This window comes from Zingiber officinale, chromosome 2A (genome assembly GCF_018446385.1).
Source record: "Zingiber officinale cultivar Zhangliang chromosome 2A, Zo_v1.1, whole genome shotgun sequence".
In the NCBI taxonomy this organism is placed as follows: Eukaryota; Viridiplantae; Streptophyta; class Magnoliopsida; order Zingiberales; family Zingiberaceae; genus Zingiber; species Zingiber officinale.
Window position 1 is genome coordinate 11,188,312 of NC_055988.1, and position 23,457 is coordinate 11,211,768.

The 23,457-nt window shown below is 39.1% G+C and overlaps 1 protein-coding gene and 1 pseudogene across 1 annotated transcript; one reads left to right on the forward strand and one right to left on the reverse strand.

Moving 5' to 3' along the window:
• Positions 1 to 2,922: 2,922 nt before the first annotated feature.
• Positions 2,923 to 11,404, forward strand: LOC122043535 (annotated as a pseudogene).
• Positions 11,405 to 19,997: 8,593 nt separating this feature from the next.
• On the reverse strand, positions 19,998 to 21,135 carry LOC122044399 (transcription factor WRKY19-like). Its single transcript, XM_042604888.1, has 3 exons — positions 20,831 to 21,135; positions 20,630 to 20,764; positions 19,998 to 20,552 (listed from the first exon to the last, which is right to left on the reverse strand). Exons 1-3 carry the CDS (start codon positions 21,070 to 21,072, stop codon positions 20,147 to 20,149), a joined length of 783 nt encoding a protein of 260 aa, XP_042460822.1. The 5' UTR covers positions 21,073 to 21,135; the 3' UTR covers positions 19,998 to 20,146.
• Positions 21,136 to 23,457: the final 2,322 nt, after the last annotated feature.

The following is a 23,457-nucleotide window of genomic DNA, read 5'->3' on the forward strand; positions in this document are numbered from 1 at the left end:
TTATAGGGCAGAAAATAAGCTTCATTTCATAAAGAGGGTTTCATAGAAAAGAACATTTAATCGTGCTTTCAATTGCTATCGGACCCAGACACTAGAGGTCCTTCCTCTAAACGCGTTCTCGCTTGAGCCAGCTCTATCTGAGTTCGATCAAGGGTGGCCCGCAGTTGATCAATGGTGGCGTTTTGTAGTCGATTCTCCTCCTTCAAAGAGGTCACCTCATCCTCGTGCTTCAACTTCATATAGAGGATATGATGGAGTTGAGCGTGAAAGTCTGCTTGCGCTTTCATCTTCAGAGCCATTTCTGCCCGGGTCCTGCATTTGGCCGCTCGCCATAACTCTTCCAGTTCCCGGCAAAGAGAAGTCTGCAAATCCCGGCTCAAGGTCATGTCATGTAAAGCCTTCTCGGTAAAAGCCAGTCTGCGACGCAGAGCAGACAACTCGGGGGATTCCATGAACAAGTTGAGTGGGTATAAAGAGAAAATGCGGATAGGAAGGGTGAAGTGCCCCAAATCTTTTATACGGATGAGGAAGTTAAAAGGACTCTCTCGAAACTGAAGAAGGCGCTTGGAAACCAATGCCGCAATAAAGAAGGAACCGACTCGGAAGTCGAAGAGTTAGTATGATCATGAGGAGCGCCTGGTTGTCACACAGTCAGGCGGGCATATCTCACGCTGATCAAAGCATCTTCAAGTGAGCAGGTCAAGCAGCCAATTGACCCTCACAACAGACCAAATGGGCAAATGGAATCAAGTGGGACGAACTGTCCAAAAGGATGAGCCTCTCCAACTAATAAGGGTCACAGGCTAATACAGCAGCATAGTTCAGTGAGCGTACAAAGCATTCATTACAAAGCCAACACCCATTATATAAGCTCAATAGATGAATTATTGTTTATAAATCACATAAGACAAGGAATACAGGCGCTATTACAGGAATGAACGTCCTATAGGAGGGAACGTTTTATAAGTCAGGAGTCATTGAGACAACTAGAGCCCGGACAGGAGCCACTGAGACAACTAGAGCCCGGACAGGAGTCACTGAGACAACTAGAGCCCGGACAGGAGCCACTGAGACAACTAGAGCACGGACAGGAGTCGCTGAGACAACTAGAGTCCGGACAGGAGTCACTGAGACAACTAAAGCTCAGACAGGAGCTACAGGAGTTAGTTAAGGAACGTAGGCACTGCCGCTGGAAGGAACATCCTGAGGGTCAGAAGCCACTGGGATGTCTGAAGCTCGGGCTAGCTCCGCTTGAAGGGACCGGATGACCGTCTGTTGCCGAGAGATGGTGTCTTGTTTATCATTAAGGCACGTACGGAGGAGGGATAGCTCGGCCTCATGCTCTCGCTGCAGACGCTCCTGGAGGATAAGTTGGCGTTGCAGGTCGGACTGGTATTTCTCTTTCATCGCCTTTTCAGCGTGAACGCGAGATTTAGCAAGGCAATACAAGGCGTCTGCGTCCCGCAAGGGAGCCAGTTGGCGATCTCGATCCATGGACATATTTTGCAGTTCGCGCTCCTTCTCTACAAGTTGTAGGGTGAGTTGTTTATCCGCACTTGGGGGGATGGCTGATCAACCTCGTCGGAAGAGGGCGAATACATTGTGGCAAGGAGAAACCAGGAGAAGATAGAGTGACGAAAAGTAGAAAGAAAGCAAGGGAAAATAAGGATACAAGAAGGGGGCGTCTGGAGGTCTTTTTAAAGAGGAGATCGAGTACTCAAGACTAAAGCAATTACGCAGGCACCGTACCCCAGGCAACCACTAAAGTAATTACATAGGCACCGTACCCCAGGCAACCACTAAAGCAATTACACAGGCACCGTACAGGCAACCACTAAAGCAAGTGCGCAGGTACCGTACCGAAAGCAACCACTAAAGCAATTACACAGATAGGGTATCCCAGGCGACAAGACATAAAGGTTGGTATGATATGAAGGGCAGGAGGCAGAGAGAACAGAGGGGTGTATGGGTCTATGGGTCTAGTCAGTCAGACTTGGGTCTTCCTTCGACTAGACTTGAGGGGGAGGCTTGTGATACGGTGAATGAATGTGGGGCCTGTGAGATGATCTGGCGCGGAGTCAATGCCACAAAAGGGTCAAAAGTCACGCCAGCCTGGAGGTCAAGAGTCTAGCCTCCGTGGCAATGCCACCATGGAAGTCAGGAATTGGAATTACAAGAATGTCAAGATTTCGGCACACGTGGATAAAGTCACAGCTTCCGTTGAGGGACTGGTCAAAGGATAGTATTTACGAGGTGGGCCGGATCTGACCTTGAAAGCAATCAAAAATGGGCCTGACCCATAAGATCAAAGTCAATTGAGGATCAGATCCATAGGTAAGATATAATCAGGGATTGAGTGCGACTAGGGAGTCAGCTTATTGATTGGATGGGTATACCGAATAAAACTTCCGATGAAGTGATGTAGGCCAAGGAACGGACCCAGCGTGCAGGTCGGGACGCTCATGCCCTGGATAACAACAGACAGATATGGGTCGGCGGACAGACCCAGCGTGCAGGTCGAGACGCTCATGCCCTGGATAACAACAGACATATATGGGTCGGCGGACAGACCCAGCGTGCAGGTCGGGACGCTCATGCCCTGGATAACAACAGACAGATATGGGTCGGCGGACAGACCCAGCGTGCAGGTCGAGACCCTCATGCCCTGGATAACAACAGACAGATATGGGTCGGCGGACAGACCCAGCGTGCAGGTCGGGACACTCATGCCCGGGATAACAACAGACAGATATGAGTCGGCGGACAGACCCAGCGTGTAGGTCGGGACGCTCATGCCCTGGATAACAACAGACAGATATGGGTCGGCGAACAGACCCAGCGTGCAGGTCGAGACACTCAGGCCCTGGATAACAATACAGATATGGGTCGGTGGACAGACCCAGCGTGCAGGTTGGGACGCTCATGCCCTGGATAACAATAGACAGATATGGGTCGGTGGATAGACCCAGCGTGCAGGTCAGGATGCTCATGCCCGGTATAACAACAAACAGATATGGGTCGGCGGACAGACCCAGCGTGCAGATCGGGACGCTCATGCTCTGGATAACAGCAGACAGATATGGGTCGGCGGACAAACCCTCACTGCAGGTCGGGATGTACATGCTTCGAATGACGCGTACGAAGGTAGGTCAGGAGACCAGACACTACACGACAAATAGACCTGCAAGGAATCGTAACTGCCTGTCAGAGAACAATCATCGCGTGTCAGGGAATATTCTAACGGAGGGAGGCTCATACTCTTCTCGATTCCTCCGCCAGCCTATAAGAGAAAGTCACGTGTCGACCACCGCCAGACAGAGCCTGACACTCGACATTCCTGACATTCACCAGGTTCCAGAAGCCTCAGTAGCAGTATAAAAAGGGATGCTTTGTCCCTTACGCAAGTACGCTCACTCGTCATTTCTTACCAGTCTTTTACTTTTCGTGCTTTCTCTGTGATTTCTGGAGAAAAAGTACCTGACTTGAGCGTCGGAGGGCCTGACCCGGGGACTTTTTCCCTGGTTTCTGGTCTCTAACGACGGGGTGACTCGTCTGAGTGTGTGCAGAGCAACACCGCCATCACCCGGATCCTTTTCTTTCCGTACAATCACTCGTGTGCGCCTGTCCACGGGGTACCTCGCTGATTTAGCATCTCAACGACTCTCCGTCAACTTTTCGCAGAACAAGGTCCGCCTTCATCCGACTCAGCTTCCGGACGGGATCAGTCACCATTGAATCGCGACAATAGGGCGGAGTCAACGTCGCTTGTGACAGGGAGAACAACGACATCGAAACTCTTGACGAGAACAGTGAACTCGGTGTAGTGGTGTTGAGGGAGGAAGGCAGCGACGCGAGGTTGGGGTAGCCACTGCGGCGATAGTCGTGCAAATATCACGTGTGTTGTTAAGGAGAAGGGAGGGAGGTTGCAGTTGTGTTTGTCGAGTCACAACTAGATGCCTACGAGTAGGGCCAAGGAAAGTTAGCTCCGGCATCGACGTCAATTGCTTGCAAGACAGATCACGAGCAATGCTTTGTGGTGTCACTCGTTGGGAGGTGAAGCAGCGGCAATGAGAAAATTAAGTTAATTAAAAATGTGGGGCTGAAAAAAAACTTAATGCTTTTTTTATTAAATGCGTGGGGTAGAGCCCACCCTAGTCCAAGCGAGGTTCCACCCCTACTTACTATTGATGGCCTCTCCATCCTTGTCTAAAATAATGATCTCCTTTTGGATTCGAACACTTTTTGAATGTCTTGTATGAGCAGATGACTATGAAATCTGTCTTGTAATATTCCTTATCGTGATTGAGCCGACAATTGCTGGAGTTTCTTTGTTCTAATTTACAGATGAAATAAACAAGTTGTGAGTTCATTCATACGTTTGCACTCACACATATCAATAACTCTAAGCATTGTAAAATTGATCATTGTATTTATTCCAGGTAAGCATGGTAAAATTGATCATTGTATTGTATTCCAGGTATTTAAGTTTGTTTAAGAGAAAAGTTTACGAAAATTATATTTTCTCCTACATTATGTATATATTCTGTTTATATGGTGATAAGTTTGAGTTGGTAATCTGCTAATCCACTGAGTAAATCTTCTTCCCCTACCCAAACGGGTTAATCATGTTCACTGCACGAATCTAATGACGGCATGGACGCTGACGATTTCTTCCAACAGATTCCTTTTCGGGTAATAATCAGGTTTTTGCCAACGGGGCCCAACGGAAGATGAAGCTGGTGAAGAATCCGTGTTGCATTTGACGGCTCTCCATCGCCGCCACGCCTCCTCCTCCTCTTCCACCGCCGACGCTGCCACTGCCGTCGATTGCGATGGTGGCGTAGGCACCCGGAGCGACGTCCAGCACCTCTTAACTGAGAAACCCTCCCACAATGCCTCACTTCGTGAACTTAACTACCAGCTCCGCTCCCTGCTCGGCTCCGCCTCTCCTGGCCTCCTCTCCGCCGCCTTGTCGTTCCTCCGCGGCATGCTTTCCGCCGACTCTACTTCCCTGCCTTACGCCGCCACTCGGTCGATTGTTTTCTCCGGCCTGGCCAAGCGAAGCCAGCCCCTAGACGAGGAGTCCCTCTCCCTCCTCGTCGAGATGGCCAAGATGGGATATTTTCCGCCCGACGCCTTCCTGTTCACTCAGCTCATCAGCAAGCCCGCGGCGGCGCCACCACCGGGGCCCAGGCCCGGCCCTGGAGGAGGGCAAGCCTGGGCGACGGCCCTGGGCCTAAATTTTGAGGGGGCCCAAAAAATTTTTTTTTTTAATATTATGTTTAATACATGAATGAAAAGTCAAAAGAGATTAGGGCAAAAATGCTTCTGCGATGGAAAATCTGCAGGACTGCAGCGCTCGTTGTGACGCCGTCTCCCGCCGCCTGCAACTGCGCCTACGGACTACGACCTACCGCCTACGAGAAAGAGGACTCAAGATATGTCTTTTCCTTGCTTTCTATTTGAAAATATTAGAGGTCCCTCATCCCTGTCGGCTGTCACATCTCTTCTTCTTTCGCTCACAGCTCTTCAACGGTAATTCGCATTTCTTCTTCTTCTTCTTTCGCATCGCTGTCATTTCTCAAGATTTTTTTACCGTTATTTTGTATCCACAAACCACAGTCCACAGAGATGATAAATACCACCTATGGAATTAGAATTTTCATTGGTAGAATTTGAGCTCTGTTTTTCTTTAATCTCTACTCACAGGCTGCCATCACCGTGCTTCCCTTCCTCGCTGCCGGAAAACGCTCGTCCGCAATTCTGCATCCTCGTCTCTTCAAATGCTCGCTTCCCTCTGATTTCTGAAACATCTGGTGTTTGAATGCATAGTTTAGGTATGTTAACTTGCCCTAGTTTCAATGGTTTTTATTGGAATGTTCGTTCTCATATTGTAGATAGTGAAACTGTGAAAGTCACAGCACTTGAAGAATTGCTATTTTCCTATTTCTTAATAATTTTACTAATTAGTTTCAATTTGATAATAATTTAAATAGTCATCTATGATCTATGGAAAATTTAATTGTTTGCTATAACATGTGTTTACTATTTTTTTATGTAGTTATTTTTATGAAAAAAGATTATTGTTGTTTGTAGAAGAGACCTCTCGTAGTGTGCCACTTTTCTTTAAATGATGCAGATTTTTTAAATTTGAAACTTGAAATACATGATTCGGTAATTTCTCGTTGTAATTTTTAGGATAACTTAGATTTTTTTTTAACAAGGTCTGACCAAAAAATTTTCAAAAAACAATAATTTTTTATTTTTACAAAGCATGTTTTTCATGAGGAAAAAATCACAATTCCATTACTAGTGGAGATTGAGGATAAGGTTCCACGAATTTAACATTTCTATATTGTTTTTTTTCCTTGGACATTTTACACACATCTACTTATATGGTATTGTATCCACATATAAAAGATAACTAAATGAAATCGAGCTGAGTGAGTTTATTATGTTAAAATTTATGTTTTTTGCTTGAGTTTGTTCATATTCATTAAAAATCTATTCAGGAAGAAGTTGAGCTCAAATTTCTTATTGAGACAAGTAGAAATATGATTATTCTTATGATTTCATCAAAACAATAATTTAATAAACAAAATTTATATTTTTTTTTCCATGTTTAACAGATTAGATATTTTATACATTTGAAAAAAATAATAATTAAAGTAACTACGAGTTAACAGATTATAACTTGTGACCTTAGTAGAACTTGTTTACATTTGAAAATATAATAATATATATTTTTTTCCATGTTTAACAGATTAGAACTTGTGACCTTAGTAGTAGTGTAGCACAAAGTAACTACGAGTTGATTTGTGATAGAAATTTAAGATGAAATGGACTTTTTTTATTAGGTTTCTGGCTTCCATAAAAATTATTATTGTTGTTTCTTTAAGTATCATAATTTTACTAATTAATTTTAATTTGATAATAATTTAATTTTCTTTTAACAGGTGTTGTCTGATGAGGTGCTTAACTTAACAACCTAGGACATTTCCATTAATATTGAAAACTATCATATTCCAGGTGCTATTATTCCTTCACTAGTAAAATAATTTGAATTATCTGTTTTTTTTTGTAATTGTTGTGGTTTTATACATTATAATATGTTGCCTAAAAAACATCTTTCTGGATGTGAGAAAAGGAAAAAAAGAAAAAAATTAGAACAATTGACTGAATCACAAAGAGGTGCTATTAATAAATTCTTTATTAAAAGTTCTCATGAAAATCCACAAAATTCAACTATGACTGTGAATGATGTAGATGAGTGTCATGAGATTCATGATGTTAACGAAGAAAGGGAAAATTTGAGTGAACATGAAAATGTTTTAAATAGGATAGATAATGAGAATATTGACATTGATGAACAATTTATTTCTTCGCTTGATATATATGACCCAAGAAATTGGGATAATCTTGATAACAATGCACGTGATATTTTAGTTGAAAAAGGGCCTATAAGAGAAATGAATATTGTATATCCTTTGGATGACACTTCTAGGCATTTTTCTTGTGCTCATTATTCTAGACATTTAAGTAATGGAGAAATAAGAGACCGAAAGTGGTTGGTTTACAGTAAATATGTGGATAAAGTTTATTGCTTTTGTTGCAAGTTGTTTAAATCTGAAAACAATAGAAGTTCACTAGCAAAGGATGGATTTAGAGATTGGAAACATCTTAGTGAACGACTTAAAGAACATGAAAATACTATTGAACATATAACTAACATGAACACTTGGAATGAATTAAAAATGCGATTAGATAAAAATCTAACAATTGATAAAGACCTACAACGAGAAATTTCCAAAGAAAAAGAGTGTTGGAGACAAGTTATAACAAGAATAATAGCAACTGTAAAATGTCTTTCTAAACGTTGTTTGGCTTTTCGAGGATCTAATGAAAAACTTTATCAAGATAATAATGGAAATTTTTTGGGGTTGATTGAAATGATTGCTGAATTTGATTATGTGATGCAAGATCATATTAGACGTATTCAAAGTAATGAAATTCATTATCATTACCTAGGTCATAAAATTCAGAATGAGTTGATTTCTATTTTAGCTAATAATGTTAAAAGTGTTATCATTAATAAAATTAAAGAAGCAAAATATTTTTCAATAATTCTTGATTGTACCCCAGATATAAGTCATCAAGAACAAATGAGTTTTATAGTACGATGTGTTAATATGTCAGGTAATAAAGTGAAAATAGAGGAGTACTTTTTAGAGTTTCTAAAAGTAGATGATACATCTGGTTTAGGACTTTTTAACGAATTACAAAATGTATTAAAATCACTTGATCTTAGTATTGAAAATATTAGAGGTCAAGGTTATGATAATGGTTCCAATATGAAAGGAAAACACCAAGGAGTTCAAAAGAGGTTACTTGAAATAAATCCAAGAGCGTTGTATATGCCATGTGCTTGTCATAGTCTTAATCTAACTCTTAGTGATATGGCACATTCTTGTGTTAAAGCTGTTTCTCTTTTTGGAGTAGTGCAACGCATATATACATTATTTTCAAGTTCTCCTAAGAGATGGAAAATTTTACTTAATAACGTGAAGGGATTAACCGTCAAATCTTTGTCGAATACTCGTTGGGAAAGTCGTATTAAAAGTGTTCAAGCTATTAGATTTCAAATCGTGGAAGTGAGAGCAGCTTTACTTGAATTAAATAATATTTGTGATGATGCAAAGTCAATAAGTGAAGCTGAAAGTTTAGCTAATTCAATCGAAAAATTTGAATTTTTACTTGGTATGGTCATTTGGTATGATATCTTATTTGCTATAAACATGGTGAGTAAGAAATTACAATCAAAATCTATGTGCATGGACTCTGTCATGAAACAATTAGAAGGTGTAATCTCATTTTTTGAAAAGTATAGGAATGATGGTTATGCTGCAAGTTTGACTATTGCTAAGAGTCTTGCATTAGATATGAATATAGAGCCAATATTTACAACAAAGCGCCGCATTTTTAGGAAAAAACAATTTAATGAAAGAGAAGATGATGAAGTTTCACTATCATTAGAAGAGTCTTTTAGAATTGATTATTTTATTGTTGTTGTGGACATGGCAATTGCTTCTTTAAAATGTAGATTCGAGCAAATGAAAACTTTTGAAAATATATTTGGCTTTTTATTTGATTCAAAAACACTAAGAACTTTGAATGATGATGAATTAAGAAAATATTGTGTCAATTTAAAATCTACTTTAACTCATGACAACTCATCAGATGTTGAGTTAGATGATTTATTTACTGAATTAAAAATATTACAAACGACTTTACCAAATATGATAATGTCTGCAATTGATATTCTTGAATTTGTTCAAAGTGTAGATTGTTATCCAAATGTTGCAATTGCTTATAGAATTTTATTGACTATGCCTGTTACAGTAGCATCGGCTGAAAGGAGTTTTTCAAAATTAAAATTATTAAAAACATATATGAGATCATCAATGTCTCAAGAAAGATTAAATGGATTGGCAATTTTATGTATTGAGAAAGATATCTTGGAAATTCTTGAAACTGATAATATTATAGAAGATTTTGCAAATAGAAATGCTAGAAGAAATTATTGTAGATAAATTATGTATTATTAGAACTTTATTTGGGATCTCATTTTATTATTTCGCCCAGGGCCTCTTCAGTCGAAGGACCGGGGCTGCCGGGGCCTGGCATTTCTTCCACGCAGTAAAGGATGCTGGCGGCTCCATCGAGGCCCCTGTGTGCAACGCCCTCTTGACCGGCCTCGCTGCAATTCGAGATTTCACAAGGATGAATCTTCTGTTTTCGGAGATGAAAGTCTTGGGCGTCCGCCCCATCGTAGTCACCTTCGGTACACTCATCAATCACCTCTGCAAATCCCATCGCCTCAACGATGCACTGAACATGCTCGACGCAATGTCAAGCCCAGATTCGGGCGTGTCCACTAGCACAATTATTTTTAACACTCTCATCGATGAGCTCTGCAAGGCAGGAAGGATTCAGGATGGTCTCTCCTTGCTTGACAAGATGAAATCAAGCCATGTTTGTGATCCTGACAGTGCGACTTACAACAGCTTGATCGATGCCTTCTGCAAGGCTGCAGAGTTTGACATGGCTCATAAATTGCTTACCAAGATGGAGAAGGAAAGGGTTGCCGTCGATGTGGTTACGCTGAACGCCTTTGGAAATGGCATGTGCAGACATGGTATGATCGGAAGTGCCCTCGATTTCTTTCGAAAGAAAAAGGTCGAGTGGCCGGAAGTTAAAGTCCATTCTCTCACCTATAACATCCTGATTAGTGCTTCTCTTCATTCCAACAATGTAGGAAGGGCGACAGCATTGTTTGATGAGATGATCAAGAAAGGGGTTTCCTCTGATTCTATGACATACTGCACTCATCTCTGGGTTGACTCAAGTTGGTAAACTGGATGATGCTTATTCAAATGTGTCGTTGATGAGAAAGAATGGTTTTCGAGTAGACATAAAGAGCTATAACACTTTGATCAGTGGGTTTTGCAAGAAGAAGAGGTTGGATAAGGCATTCGAGATACATGACGAAATGTGCAAGGTAGGGCTTAGGCCTGATATCTTCACATACACTACTTTGATTGATGCTTTTTGCAAGGCTAGTGATTTTTCGAAGGCTGATAAATTCCTTGCCAAAATGGTGGATGATGGATGCAAACCTAATGTTGTCACTTATGGAGCTATGATCAATGGTCTCTGCAAAGCTGGTGATCTTGACCAGGCCATGAAGATCTTCAGGAGCATGGATGTGTCAGTGGTGCTTGCCAACGTTGTAATTTATACCATCCTCATCGATTCTTATTGTAAGAATAAAAAAGTTGATGTTGCGACAAACCTATTTGATGAGATGCAGAAACAAGATATATTGCCCAACGTCAAGACCTACACCTCCATTTTCAAGGGTTTTAAGGATCATAACATGTTTGATAAAGCATTCGAGCTTATGGACAAGATGAATTCGCAGGGATGCAAATCAAAATATGTGACAATGAATGTTCTTACAGGATGGTTAACTGCGATCGGTGAAACGGAGAGACTGAGACTATTTGTGCAATGGATGACAGTTTCTGATATCGACTTAGTCAATCCTGATGTTTAATCTTATAGATGCTTCTTATTTAATGTTGAGTTCTACCATAGGTGAACAAATGAGACGAGAGAGTTTTTAGTTATGCGAAAGTTATGCATAAGCTTCTACTCAGTATGATTTCTGAAGCTCCTTTCATAATTCACACTTGTCACTGTGTTTCAGATCATTGCCTGAACTTGCAAAGCAAATTGAGTGACAATTGGATTTAGTAACTCTTTTGCAGTTCTTTGTTAAACACAATCTGTGTATAATTGCACATTTTAATTTGTAATTTGAAACTGTTTAGTTCTTCCATAATTGTTTCCTTTTTTTCATCCTAATCATCTTTAACTCTTCCAAGATTTCATAAAGTTCAATGCCTCAAGTTGCGTTGCAGTTTTGTTGTGCTTATTGTAGAACAATATTAGTATGAAGAGTTTGATTAGGACACTTCACATCTACCTAGAAGTTAGTGTAAGTACTTCGAGTTAGTTTTGATGCTCATCGACTGAGTTAAGTTAGGTCATGTGTATTTGATATCTTGTGTCTAAGTGTGTAGGAACTTAGGAACACAAGAAGTTGAGTTGAAGATGCAACGAGCTAGAAAGATGACACGAGAAAGGTGCCAGTGGATTTGGTACATCTGAGGGACGAGGAGTTATGGAAGAGTACATTGATGGAGCGAGAAGGATGCGTGTGATGCATCCGAGGGACGAGAAACTAGGAAGAGAAGACCGGAGTTGAGTTCGAGTAACCTCAGCTTCGGATGGTCGAACCATTACCCAAGACGAGCGGAGTTAGAAAATGGTCAACTTGAAAGTCGACCATTTGAAGCGCACTACTAATTCGAAGACTTAGAGGCGTCTCAATTGATTGGATGCGCCTCGGATGAATAGGAGTCGGGACACCTCAGATTAGCCAATGCACCTTCGATGATTAGAGCCATTGCGAAACTGACAAGGAGCGGGAATCCACATCAGCCCACTTGAGGCACTTCCGATGAACTAAGATGCATCCAATCCGCCAGTTCAGCAAAACAAACGTTGCATGGATAAAGCTCAGCTCAATGGAGGGCCACCAGCTAATTGAGGCGTCTGAGATGTGTTATGTTAGCAATAGTTACTTTTGACCAACGGACTATAAATAATGCCCTAGAGCTAGTTGTAAGAAACACATCTGTTCTTAACTTCTGTATTTCATTTTGAGCTTTTAACTGTTGTAAGGACTTCTTAACCTCTAATCGTTGTCGAAGGAGTTCGATAGTGCACTATTATTGTCTTGGATTAGCAACCTCCCCGATTGTAAATCAAATAAATTTTTGAGTATCTTATTTCTTTTATGCTTATATTTTATTTACATAATTAGTGTGTTCTTGCTAAGTTCGTTAGCAAGAGAAATCATAATTTTAAATTGTAGGTCGTCTATTCACCCCATATAACCGGTCCACCCGATCCAACAAGTAGTATCAGAGTCCAACCACCTTAAAAGGATTAATCACCGACTAAAGCAACAAGAAAGATGGTCAGATCAAGCATCCACCCACCAAAGTTCGAGGGAGAGTTCACGGTCTGAAAACATTGAATAGAGGTATTTTTCAAAACATATTTTGATATTTTATTAATTATGAAATATGATTTTGAAGTACTTAAGGACGAGAACATAGAAGAAAAGGAAGACTACCAATAGAACAAGAAGCAACAAATTGACTTCATGTCCAATGGTAAAGCTGGGTTTCCATCTACTGAGCATATTACCAGCTAAGGAAATCAATAGAATAGTTCCATTTTCTTAGCGTATTGCCAGCTCAGGAATTCAATAGAATTGGCGCCTATAACTCTACGAAGGATCTTTAGGAGAAATTTTTTAAATTACATGAAGGCACATCTAAAGTAAAACTAGCTAGAAGAGATCTACTCAAAAGCCAACTCAATAACCACCAGCTTGAAAAAGGAGAAATGGTTGCTTAGCTACATGCCAAGCTAAAGGAATTAATAATAAGGCTTAATAACCTTAGTGAATTGGTAACAAATCTAGACTTAATTAGATATGCTCTTAATGTTTTTTTCCAAAAACTCGAGTGGATTTCGATAGTAGACTCTTACAATATCTCTAAGGAGCTCGAGATAAGTAATTTAGAAGAATTATTTTCTATTTTGGAATTACACTAGTAAAAATGTGCAGACTCAAGAAACCAAGAGAAGTCAACTCACAACCTAGCACTAAAAGCTAAGAAAAGCGAACTACAAGTAGAATCCGACTCTACAATGAACAACGATAAGGAGGCCTTTTTGGTAAGAAAATTTATTTATTTTTTTAATTCTAATAATTTTAATAATTTTGATAAGACACAAGCTAAGAAGCTCCTATAAAGAAGAGGAAAAGTAAATTGTTACAACTACAACAAAGAAGGGCATACTAAAGGCAACTGTCCAAAATTGAAAGGCAAGGGAAAAAATAAGGATAAAAAGTCTAAACACAAGAATCTCAAGGTGACATAGAATGAATCATCGTTAGAAAGATCTGAGACGAAAGAAAATGTCGTACTAGCACTAACAGCCAATTACCTACCTGAAGACGATGAAAGTTCTTCAGAAGAGAGCATCGATGAAAGGGGAGCCACTTCAGAGGAAGGTATCAACGAAGGGGAGCATTAAACTATGAGTCTAACATAGTAAGTGAGATACGTCTTCTATCTTCTGACCAATTGTATAAAAGTATTAAAATATTGTCTAAGTCTTTATACAAATTAAGAACACTACGTAGAATTAAAAAAGATGATCATTGATTGAAAATTCAATTAGTAAATGCATGCCCACCAGTAGAAGTAGAATTTGATAAATTTAAATTTTAAAATTCAAAAGTAAAAGAATAAATAGAAACAATAAAATCTTAAGACAAATCTACATGTTTAAATCCATATGCTTCAGAAATAAATTCCAAATATTATAGAAGACTTAATTAATATGTTAGAAATTATATGGGCTAAATTATAAAAGTGTCAAAATATAATATTCTAAGAAAAGTTTTGATAAATTCAGTAGTTAGAAAATGGTATTGGATTCTAAAATTATATTTAGTTTATTAAATTGTAGTTATTTGCATGATATAAATTAAGTTGTTTGAATTATTAACCATAAATTTTTTTTAAAACTTTTTGATTGATTATAATTAGGTTTAAACTTTTTCTTTGATAAACAAATATTTTCTCTATTATCAGAAAAAATTTAAAATTTTTTGAATATTACATTAGTTTTTATGAATTTTTTTAATGGAAACTAAATTTTTTAAATTAAAAATTTTTGGAGACTAATTTTTAATTTTTTTTTACAAATAACCATTATATTTTAAATGTTACGAGAAATTAGTAAGTTAGTTTGACATTGAAATCTATTTTTAAGTATTTACTTTCAAAAATATCTATTTTTGCAATGAGAATATTTTCTCACTAATAAAAAAATAGTTTTCTTGTGAAAAATTTTATTTATAATCTAATAGATTATGTTTGACATTGACCAAAATTTTTAAGATTTTTTAACAAATAAAATAATTTTTTACCAAATCTAAGGTTTAATTCTTAAACTTTATTTTATTTGCAAATTAATTGCAGTAAAAATACACAGACTTGCATCAAATATGTGTAACCCTTAGAAATTTTTTTAAAAAAATTTCTACTAATTTTTTTTTATATTTTTAATGTGATCAAAGGAGATAGTAGTGTTAAATTAAGAGGGAGAACTTAATTGAAAAACATTTATGTTATTTTTAATTATTTTTTATTTTTCATATACAATTTCTTGTTTGGTTATCCTAACTTTAATTTGTATTGATTCATATCAAAAAGGGAGAGATTACAAGTATCTTGAGTTAGTTTTGATGTTGATCAATCGAATTAAGTTAGGTCATGTGTGTTTGGTACCTTGTGTCTAAGTATGTAGGAACTTAGGAATACAAGAAGTCGAGAGGAAGACTCAGTGAGCAAGAAAGATGACACATAAAGAGAGCCAACGAGCTCAGTGTATCCAAGAAACAAGGAGTTGCGGAAGCATACGCCGGTGGAGTGAGAATGATGCATGTGGTGCATCCGAGGGATGAAAAGTATGGAGGAAGACTGCTCAAGGAGAAGACCGAAGTTGAGTTCAAGTAAGCTCAGCTTTGAATGGCTGGACCATCACCCAAGGTGAGTAGAGTTAGAAAATGGTCTGCTCTAAAGTTGACCATTCAAGATACCTCCATTGGCCGGAGGTGCCCTATTGAATTGAAGATCTGAGGTACCTCAGTTGATTGAAGGTACCTCGGATGAACAAGAGCTGAGGCGTCTCAGATCAACCAAGGTGCCTTTGATGATCAGAGCTGTTGTGAAGCTGATAAAGAGCGGGAATCCACGTCAATCCACTTGAGGTGCTTCCGATGAACCGAGATACCTCCAATCCATGAGTTCAGCAAAACGAACTTTGCGTGGATAATGCTCAACCCGATGGAGGTGCTTCTAACAATTTGAGGCGCCTTAGAATAGAAGTTCCTTTGTGTGGATTTTCCTTTGAATAGAAGTTCCATATTATAGCCTATTTCAACCGAGTCATCTAAGTCATCTAACGGATCATCCCTCTGAACCAGAATTAGTACGAGACTTAAACACTGTTATAATCAAGCATTGTTTTTTTTCCCTAGAGCATCGATCACAAGATAGCGAGAGCCCTATTTTAAGCCATCTAGTATAGCATATATAGCCACATTTCTATCTTGCAGTCTTAGCTTATTGATTAGATCAAAAAAGTTTATATGCTGAGGTTGTTATTAGGTTATATACAGCTAAGTGTTTGAAAGGTTGGCACTTAGTCAAAAGAACATGTGGCAAAAGGTGATTCGTTTGCTCCTAGCGTTTCCGTCAATTTATCCCTAGATTAACATAGAGGAGGTAAATCACGGATCACTACTAGCTATTAGTGTAGCTGACAAAACATGGGAGGAGGCATACTTAGTCAAAAGAACATGGACCTTAGCTGAGTGTTTTGATTGAAAAATTCTCTGTTTAAATACACTCAAATATTAAAAGAGAATGATGAATGTTTTCAACCACTTTGTTTACAGTAGTAGATTTTGGGAAGAAACAAGTTACTAAATTGAAATTTTGTTGTTGTTTAATCTCTTACCTCTCTGGTTCAGGCCCTTGCAACCCAGGTACGTGTGCAGATCTATAACTAACCCATGCTGCTCGATTGCAACAAAATTAGTTATGAACAAGCTTAGGATTATGGTAGATAGGGAATGTCTTAGTGTAGTTTATTAGGGTCGATCTTACTTCCTAATGATGATTTGCAGCGGATAAAACTCGAAGCAATACTTACAATGCTAACACAAGGATTTACTTGGTATCTACCTCAAGAAGAGGTGACTAATTTAAGGATACACACACGACACGCTCTCCACTAAGAAAAATCAACTTCTCGGTAACTACCGGAGGTGGAGAAACCTTATACAAACTCACACAACAAGATACAACACACGTAAGAAGGAAATACAAGTATACAAAAGAAAAATCTCCTTGTTTGACCTTGTTGTTGAAAAACGTCTCTTGAACCTTGAAAGTGTAGCAACACTTGTCCCCAAGAGCTTCCAAGAACTGGCGGAGAGTATCGGAGAAGATCGCGTGTGCTAGAAGAAGGCTCGAGAGAAGAACTACTGAAAAGAAAGCTCGCCACAACTTTATACATGCGCCTCTAGGGCTCCCAATCAATTAGGCTTGCTCCCAATCGATTGCCATGTGAGATTCGCGCCATCTCAGCCATCCAAAGTTCGTTACCTGTACAACGGTCATATCCCAATCGATTGGTCAATCGATTGGGGAAGCTTGAATCGATCAGCTGATCTATTTAGAGCATCTCTGTGCTATTACTGGAAAGTGCCTAAATCGATCGGCTGATCGATTCAACCCTTTCTTGCATCACGCAAGATTTTCAACCCCCAATCGATCGACCGATCGATTTGCGGTGCCCAATCAATCGGTTGATTGATTGGGCTGCATTCTGTGCTAGCGATAAATACTCCCAATCGATCGACCGATCGATTGGGTTGCTGTTTATCACAACACTCTCCCAATCGATCGGTTGATCGATTGAGCTTCGGTTCAATTGATTGATTGACTACCCTTGACTTGCTTAAGTTAAGGAACCGTGACCTCATTACGTTGCTCGTCAGTCCATTTGAACCGATAGATGTTATAACCTCGTTACGTTGCTCGTCCTTACCATTTGTCATAACCTTGTTACGTTGCTCGTCAGTCCACTAATGCTCCTCAAGTTCTTCTCCTTCTTTGCTTTTGGGCATTTCAAAACCATACATCATTATTAATAACATATTAAAATCAGTTTTAAAATAAACCTACATTCGTCGCTTCCAAAACACGAACTCCCCCTTGAATGTTGGTGGATAGATGTTAGCTCCGGCCATCTCGTTGTTTCAGTCGGCGATTAGTCCTTTTGAGGTGTCCATGCTCTGATACCACTTGTTGGATCGTGGTGGGCGGCTAGAAGGGGGGTTGAATAGCCCTGTAAAAATAAAAAGCAAACCCTTCTCGAACTTTCAACAGAACACTTGCAAAAAATAAAAGCAATAAATTAAAACAGAAAAGAAGAGGCACAAGATGTTTACTTGGTTACAACCGGGGAGGTTGTTAATCCAAGAAATGAATCACGCACTAGAATATCTCCTTCAGGCGGAGAAACCTCTTACAACATTTAAGCACGGAAAATAAAGAAGCTAAACTACAAATGAAGTGCACAAGTGTTGGGAATGCTAATTACTTGTTTGTTATCTAGCTTCTGGACCAATGTTATATTTGCAGCCTTGGTTGGGGCGCCTGAAGGATCCAGGCGCCTGAGAGGGGATAAACTTTTATCCCCTTCGCAACGGATCACGTTTGATGCGATCCTGGTCAAAGCGCAACTCAAAGCGCCCGGAATGGCTCCGGGCGCCCGGACCACTAAAGTCAACAGAGTTGACTTTTGGTACAGTCTCTCTACTCCAGTGCTGCTCGCCTCGGTCTGGGTCTTCCGCTCCGGCTCCGTTCACTTGGGTGATTTCGGCCAACCAAAATAAGGCTCACCCGAACCCAATTTCGGCCTTCTCGAGCAGGCTTCCGCTCCAGCTTCTCATCCCTCGGAATCGTCGCGTGCTTCCTTCTCGTCCGCTTCTCGTCCGCCAGCATACTCATCCGCAGCTCTTCGTCCCTCAGTCGCACCACTTGTCGACCTTCTCACTAGCTGCATCTCTTGCTCCCCGAACAATCTTTCGCTCCGACTTATCATCCCTCGGAAACACCGCACTCTTTCTTCTCGTCCGCCAATGTATTCTTCCGCAACGCCTCATCCCTCAGACGCACTCTCCCGTGCCGTCCTTCTCGCTAGCTGCGTCTTCCACTCGACTCCCTATGCTCCTAAGCTCCAGCACACTTAGACACAAGGTTAAAACAATACAGGATCTAACTTAACTTGTTGATCACATCAAAATAATCCTGGGGTTCCAACACAAGTATCAGGAATTGAAATAGCATATATTCTACGTAGAGGGTAATTGAACTAGATTCTCAACCAAGTAATTTTTCCCCTTCCATGTTAGCGCAACGTAAAGGCAATATCAGTGTGTTCTAATATATTAGGTAAAATTGATGTTTGAGGCATGAATATAATCAGAAGAGGTAGATGAACACATAGGAACTTATTTTATGTCAATCCAAAGTCATTTGATCCATCATCCGATTTTAGGTAAAATCAGCTAATGGACCAAATGATCTCCAATTGATATGAAACTAGTTCCTATGTATTCGTCTACCTCTCCTAATTATATTCATGCTCTCAAAAATTAATTTGACCTAATATATTGAGAGGAATAATTTTTTAAATATATTTATGTTCAAAAAATTATTGCTCTCAATATATTAAGTCAAATTGACGTTTGAGGATATGAATATAATCAAGAGCGGTATATGAACATATAGAAACTAGTTTCATGTCATCAGAGGTCATTTAGTCCATTAGCTTATTTGGAAAAAATCAGCTGATGGATCAAATAATCTCGGATTGATATAAAACTAGTTCCTATATATCCGTCCACCACTCTTGATTATATTTATGCCTTCAAATATCAATTTAACTTAATATATTGAGGGTAATAATTTTTTTAAATATGAATATGTTTGAAAACTACAATTTAATTATATTAAAAATATCCAATTGATGGACCAAATGACCTTAGATTGATATGAAACTATATCATATGTGTTTGGCTAATTCTTTTGATTATATCCAAGCCCTTAAATATTAATTTGACCCAATATATTGAGGGTAATGATTTTTTAATATGAATTAAATTTTTTAAACATATTCACAAAATCAATTGATAAACCAAATGATATCGGATTGATATAAAACTAATTCCTATATATTCGTCTACCTCTCCTGATTATATTCATGTCCTTAAAAGTCAATTTGACTCAATATATTGAGAGCAATAATTCTTTGAATATTAATATATTTGAAAATTTTAATTTACGTTCAAAAAATTATTTCCCTCAATATATTCTGTCAAATGGATATTTGAATTCATGGATATAATTAGAAAAATTAGTCGAACATATAAGATCTAGTTTCTTATCAATGTAAGGTCGTTTGGTCCATCGGCCGAATATTTTGAACATGAATTAAAATTTTCAAATATATTTATGTTTAAAAAGTTATTACTCTTAATATATTTAGTCAAATTAATTTTTAAGGGCATAAATATAATCAAGAGAGATAGACGAACACATAAAATTAGTTTCATATACTAAAATCAATTTTGATAAAATAAAAAAAATAAATATTAAAAATATCAGACTGATTTACATAAAATTTAAGATCAAATCCAATTTAATTGATAAAAACATCACTTAAAAATAAAAAATGAATACATAATTTTATAATTTTATAATTATCCTAAGATGATTTAATAATTTTAAAAATTTATCAACTTGGTCCAATAAAAAGCCGAAGAACAAAAAGCATCCATAAAATCCAGTCCTGAAATCTAATCACAATGTTGCATCCATTCCACTCCTGCCCAGATGTTGACAGGACCGACCTCCCCGTCTCCGTCGAACTCTATTGGAAGCGAACTGCTCTCTGCTCCGTGAAAGCCCCAAAATTGGTACGGCGAAGCAGGGAAAAACTGCTCCTCCATGGGCCCAAAGGAAGGCGCAATCTGTCCCACGAACTCCTCCCCTCCTTCAAGTTTCAGCGCCGCCGCACTCTGTTCCTGGTCGTGTTGAATTTCACCGCCAGCGCCGCCCTGCTCCTCCTCCCTTGGCTGCTCGAGGCAAGTGTGGTTCCCGTGGTAGGTGACGTCGTAGACAGACGGGTCGTCGTCCGATCGCTGCACCTGCTTCTTGGCGGGGCATCCGTGCGAGGCCCGATGAGTGCACCGGAAATAGGCCCTGCGGCAAGAAAAGTTCGTCAGAATGGTCTTGGTCGAATGAGATCGACTGCACCGTAAATGTACTGAGTGACTGACCTTGGATATTTGGCTCCGAGGATCTCTTTCTGGCCGTACTTCCTCCAGGTAAAGCCATCGTCCTCCCCCGGACCTTCCACTCCCCTGGCCACCGAGCTCACCCTCACTTGGCGCCTCCACGATCGCAGCGACTTCCTGCAAATTATACGTACTTTCATGAACATGCGGACAGTACTGCGTGCATGCGAAGTACGTACGTACCTTCCCCTGGGCGTCAAGGTGCGAGGTCGCAGGGCTAGCGAGGAGCACGGAGGCCTATCGTGGCCGGCGTTGGCTTCGAAGGATTCCGCCATGAGAAATGAGTTGTGGATGGAGGAAGCGATCCTGGGAGTTAGAGCCTTGCAGAGGTCAAGGCAATGCAGATTTAACTCCAGCTCCTTGAGCAGCTCCTTGGCTTGGCTGAGCTCGGCGAGCAGAGCAGCAGCGCAGACATTGGTCTCCATGGACGCAGGTAGCTGTCAAGAAGCAGGGGAATGGATATATCAGCTCCAGTTTCCGACGCTGTGTTGTAGTAGAAGATCGATCGAAGTGCTTCCCGAGCGAGTTATATAGGGCGGGCGCGAAGAGGAAGATGATTGGCGATGAAGAAGCGCGTGAGAATTCAACGGCGAGGGATTTGTCAGACAAAACGAGTCGCTAGGATGCGAAGTGGAGGATCAGATTTTGCACGTGACAAATTTGCTGGGAAGAGGCCAAGAAATAACTAATATAAGCACGATCGCAGGAACCGCATGAGACAAGATGCCACGTGGAACGAATTATGTGATTCCCAGCCGCCGCTGTCTATGTTACTAACCATATTCGTAACAACCGCATGAACCGTGTACGGCATAACTCACCTGATCGACCTCATGGGCCCAGACTAGTTCTACACGTGCAGCGAAAACACACATGGCGTGTGGGCAAATAATTGTAGTCGAGTTGATTAATTCAACTTCCAAGCCATCAAATAACGGAGCAAAACGCGCGCGCGTGGGAAACCGGGAAGATGCTACGAATGCTGCCCCGCAGGGACGAAAAAGAAAAAGCATCGGCGGCTACGTGGGCCCATCAAGATCCGGCCAATGAAAAAGAATATTTCTATTGAGGCGTGATCTTCGAACTGGTCAAACTCTTGTTCACAGGACTTCACACTAATCTAGACACAACTCCAGGTCCGGGACGGTAACCGAGTCAACGGGTCCGTCGGTTATGGTTCCGGTCCAAATTAACTGCCGAATGTTTTCCTTATATATATATATATATATATATATATATATATATATATATATATATATATATATATATATATATATATATATATATATATATAGAGATATTTATTATTAATATTTTGATATGTTAATTAATTATTTAATAACTAGTCTCTGATTATTTTAAATAATTATAAAAGAAGCATATATTTATTTATTAATTAATTTATAATTATTTATTATATATTAATTAATTAATATTTTTTACTATATAATTTACAGCATCCGAGTCTAACAAATAATTTTATAATTATATAATTTTTTTAAAAATAATAATATAATAATTTTGAATGAATCATGATAAATTGTGCACGAACCGGTTTCAAATTATGAATCATAAGAAAATTAAAAATCTATCTTTTAGAAGCCGTCAATAATTATGAAGCTGTCAAATCGTGGGGTTTTAAATCAGAGTCAGGTCTACACTAATCACACTTAATTATCTTACTGTTGATTGACTCTTTTTCGAGGTTGCTTTTCTCCGGTCGGTTGGTGAGCTCTGTGACAACCTAATACATTCAGATTAGTTCTTACTAATTTATAATTGTCTTTGGTCATTGAGTGATCTAGTCATGATTCATTGTTTTGTATTTTATTAGCATGCTGTTATTTAGTCAAGTCCCGTAAATATGATCCAATTTTATTTGCAAATATAATGATGCGGTCAGAAATTTCACCGGCATGACGCGGTAACCAAAATTCATTTCGCATCCAAGACTGATGACGTTGAAATTTCCTTCTCGCTTTTTGTCATGACACGACTCACCAGGAGTTTCCCGATGATCCCCAAGAATAATATAATAGCAACAAGTAATACAAAATGGAGTAAAATACATGAGAAAGTAGATGAGAGTTTTCCTCAAAGTCCCTTTATTCTATCTATGGCCTACATGGCACGCTGCATAGTTATAAATTATTAAAATTTATAAGATATCAATAAAGCAATCACAATACACGCTGCACATGTATTGTTAAGAATATTCATAGCATGTACTTTGCACTCTAAGTAAGAGTATTCACAGCGCGTTCACGTGCTATAGTTAACAATATTCATAACGAACGGTGCACGCTATAGTCACTACAAGAATAATCAAATTTAGCCACCCAAATTTCAATCATTAATTGGTCGTTAACATTAATTAGCGATCAAAAATTTCAGTTACTAGTATTTTAGTCGCCAACGTCATTTAGTGACGGAAATAGAAAATTTATTTCTTTCGCTAAAATTAACGACGGGATTAAACATCCATCGCTAAATATAGCAACCGATATAAATATAATTCAGTTGCTAATGTTATATAAAATTTTGGTGAAACCTTCTTTAACTGAATTTCCAATCCTGTTTATATTCAATGATACATTCAAATAGCAACATTAAACATCAACAATTACAACTAACAATACATTCAACATTCACTATATCAATAAATCATGCACATATCATCAAATCAACCATACATTCAACATTCATTATATCAATGAAACATGTCCCCTCAGATGAGTCTAGTTGCTAGCGGATGAGGTGTTGCCATAATGAGGTTTGGAGTTCGAATCTCGGCAAAGCCGAGGTAAATG

Coding starts and splice junctions, on each gene's coding strand:
- LOC122044399 (XM_042604888.1), bottom strand. CDS start 21,072: ATGGAGACCAATGTCTGCGCTGCTGCTCTGCTCGCCGAGCTCAGCCAA. Junction 20,765..20,830: donor ACCTTGACGCCCAGGGGAAG/GTACGTACGTAC, acceptor TATAATTTGCAG/GAAGTCGCTGCGATCGTGGA. Junction 20,553..20,629: donor CTCGGAGCCAAATATCCAAG/GTCAGTCACTCA, acceptor TTCTTGCCGCAG/GGCCTATTTCCGGTGCACTC.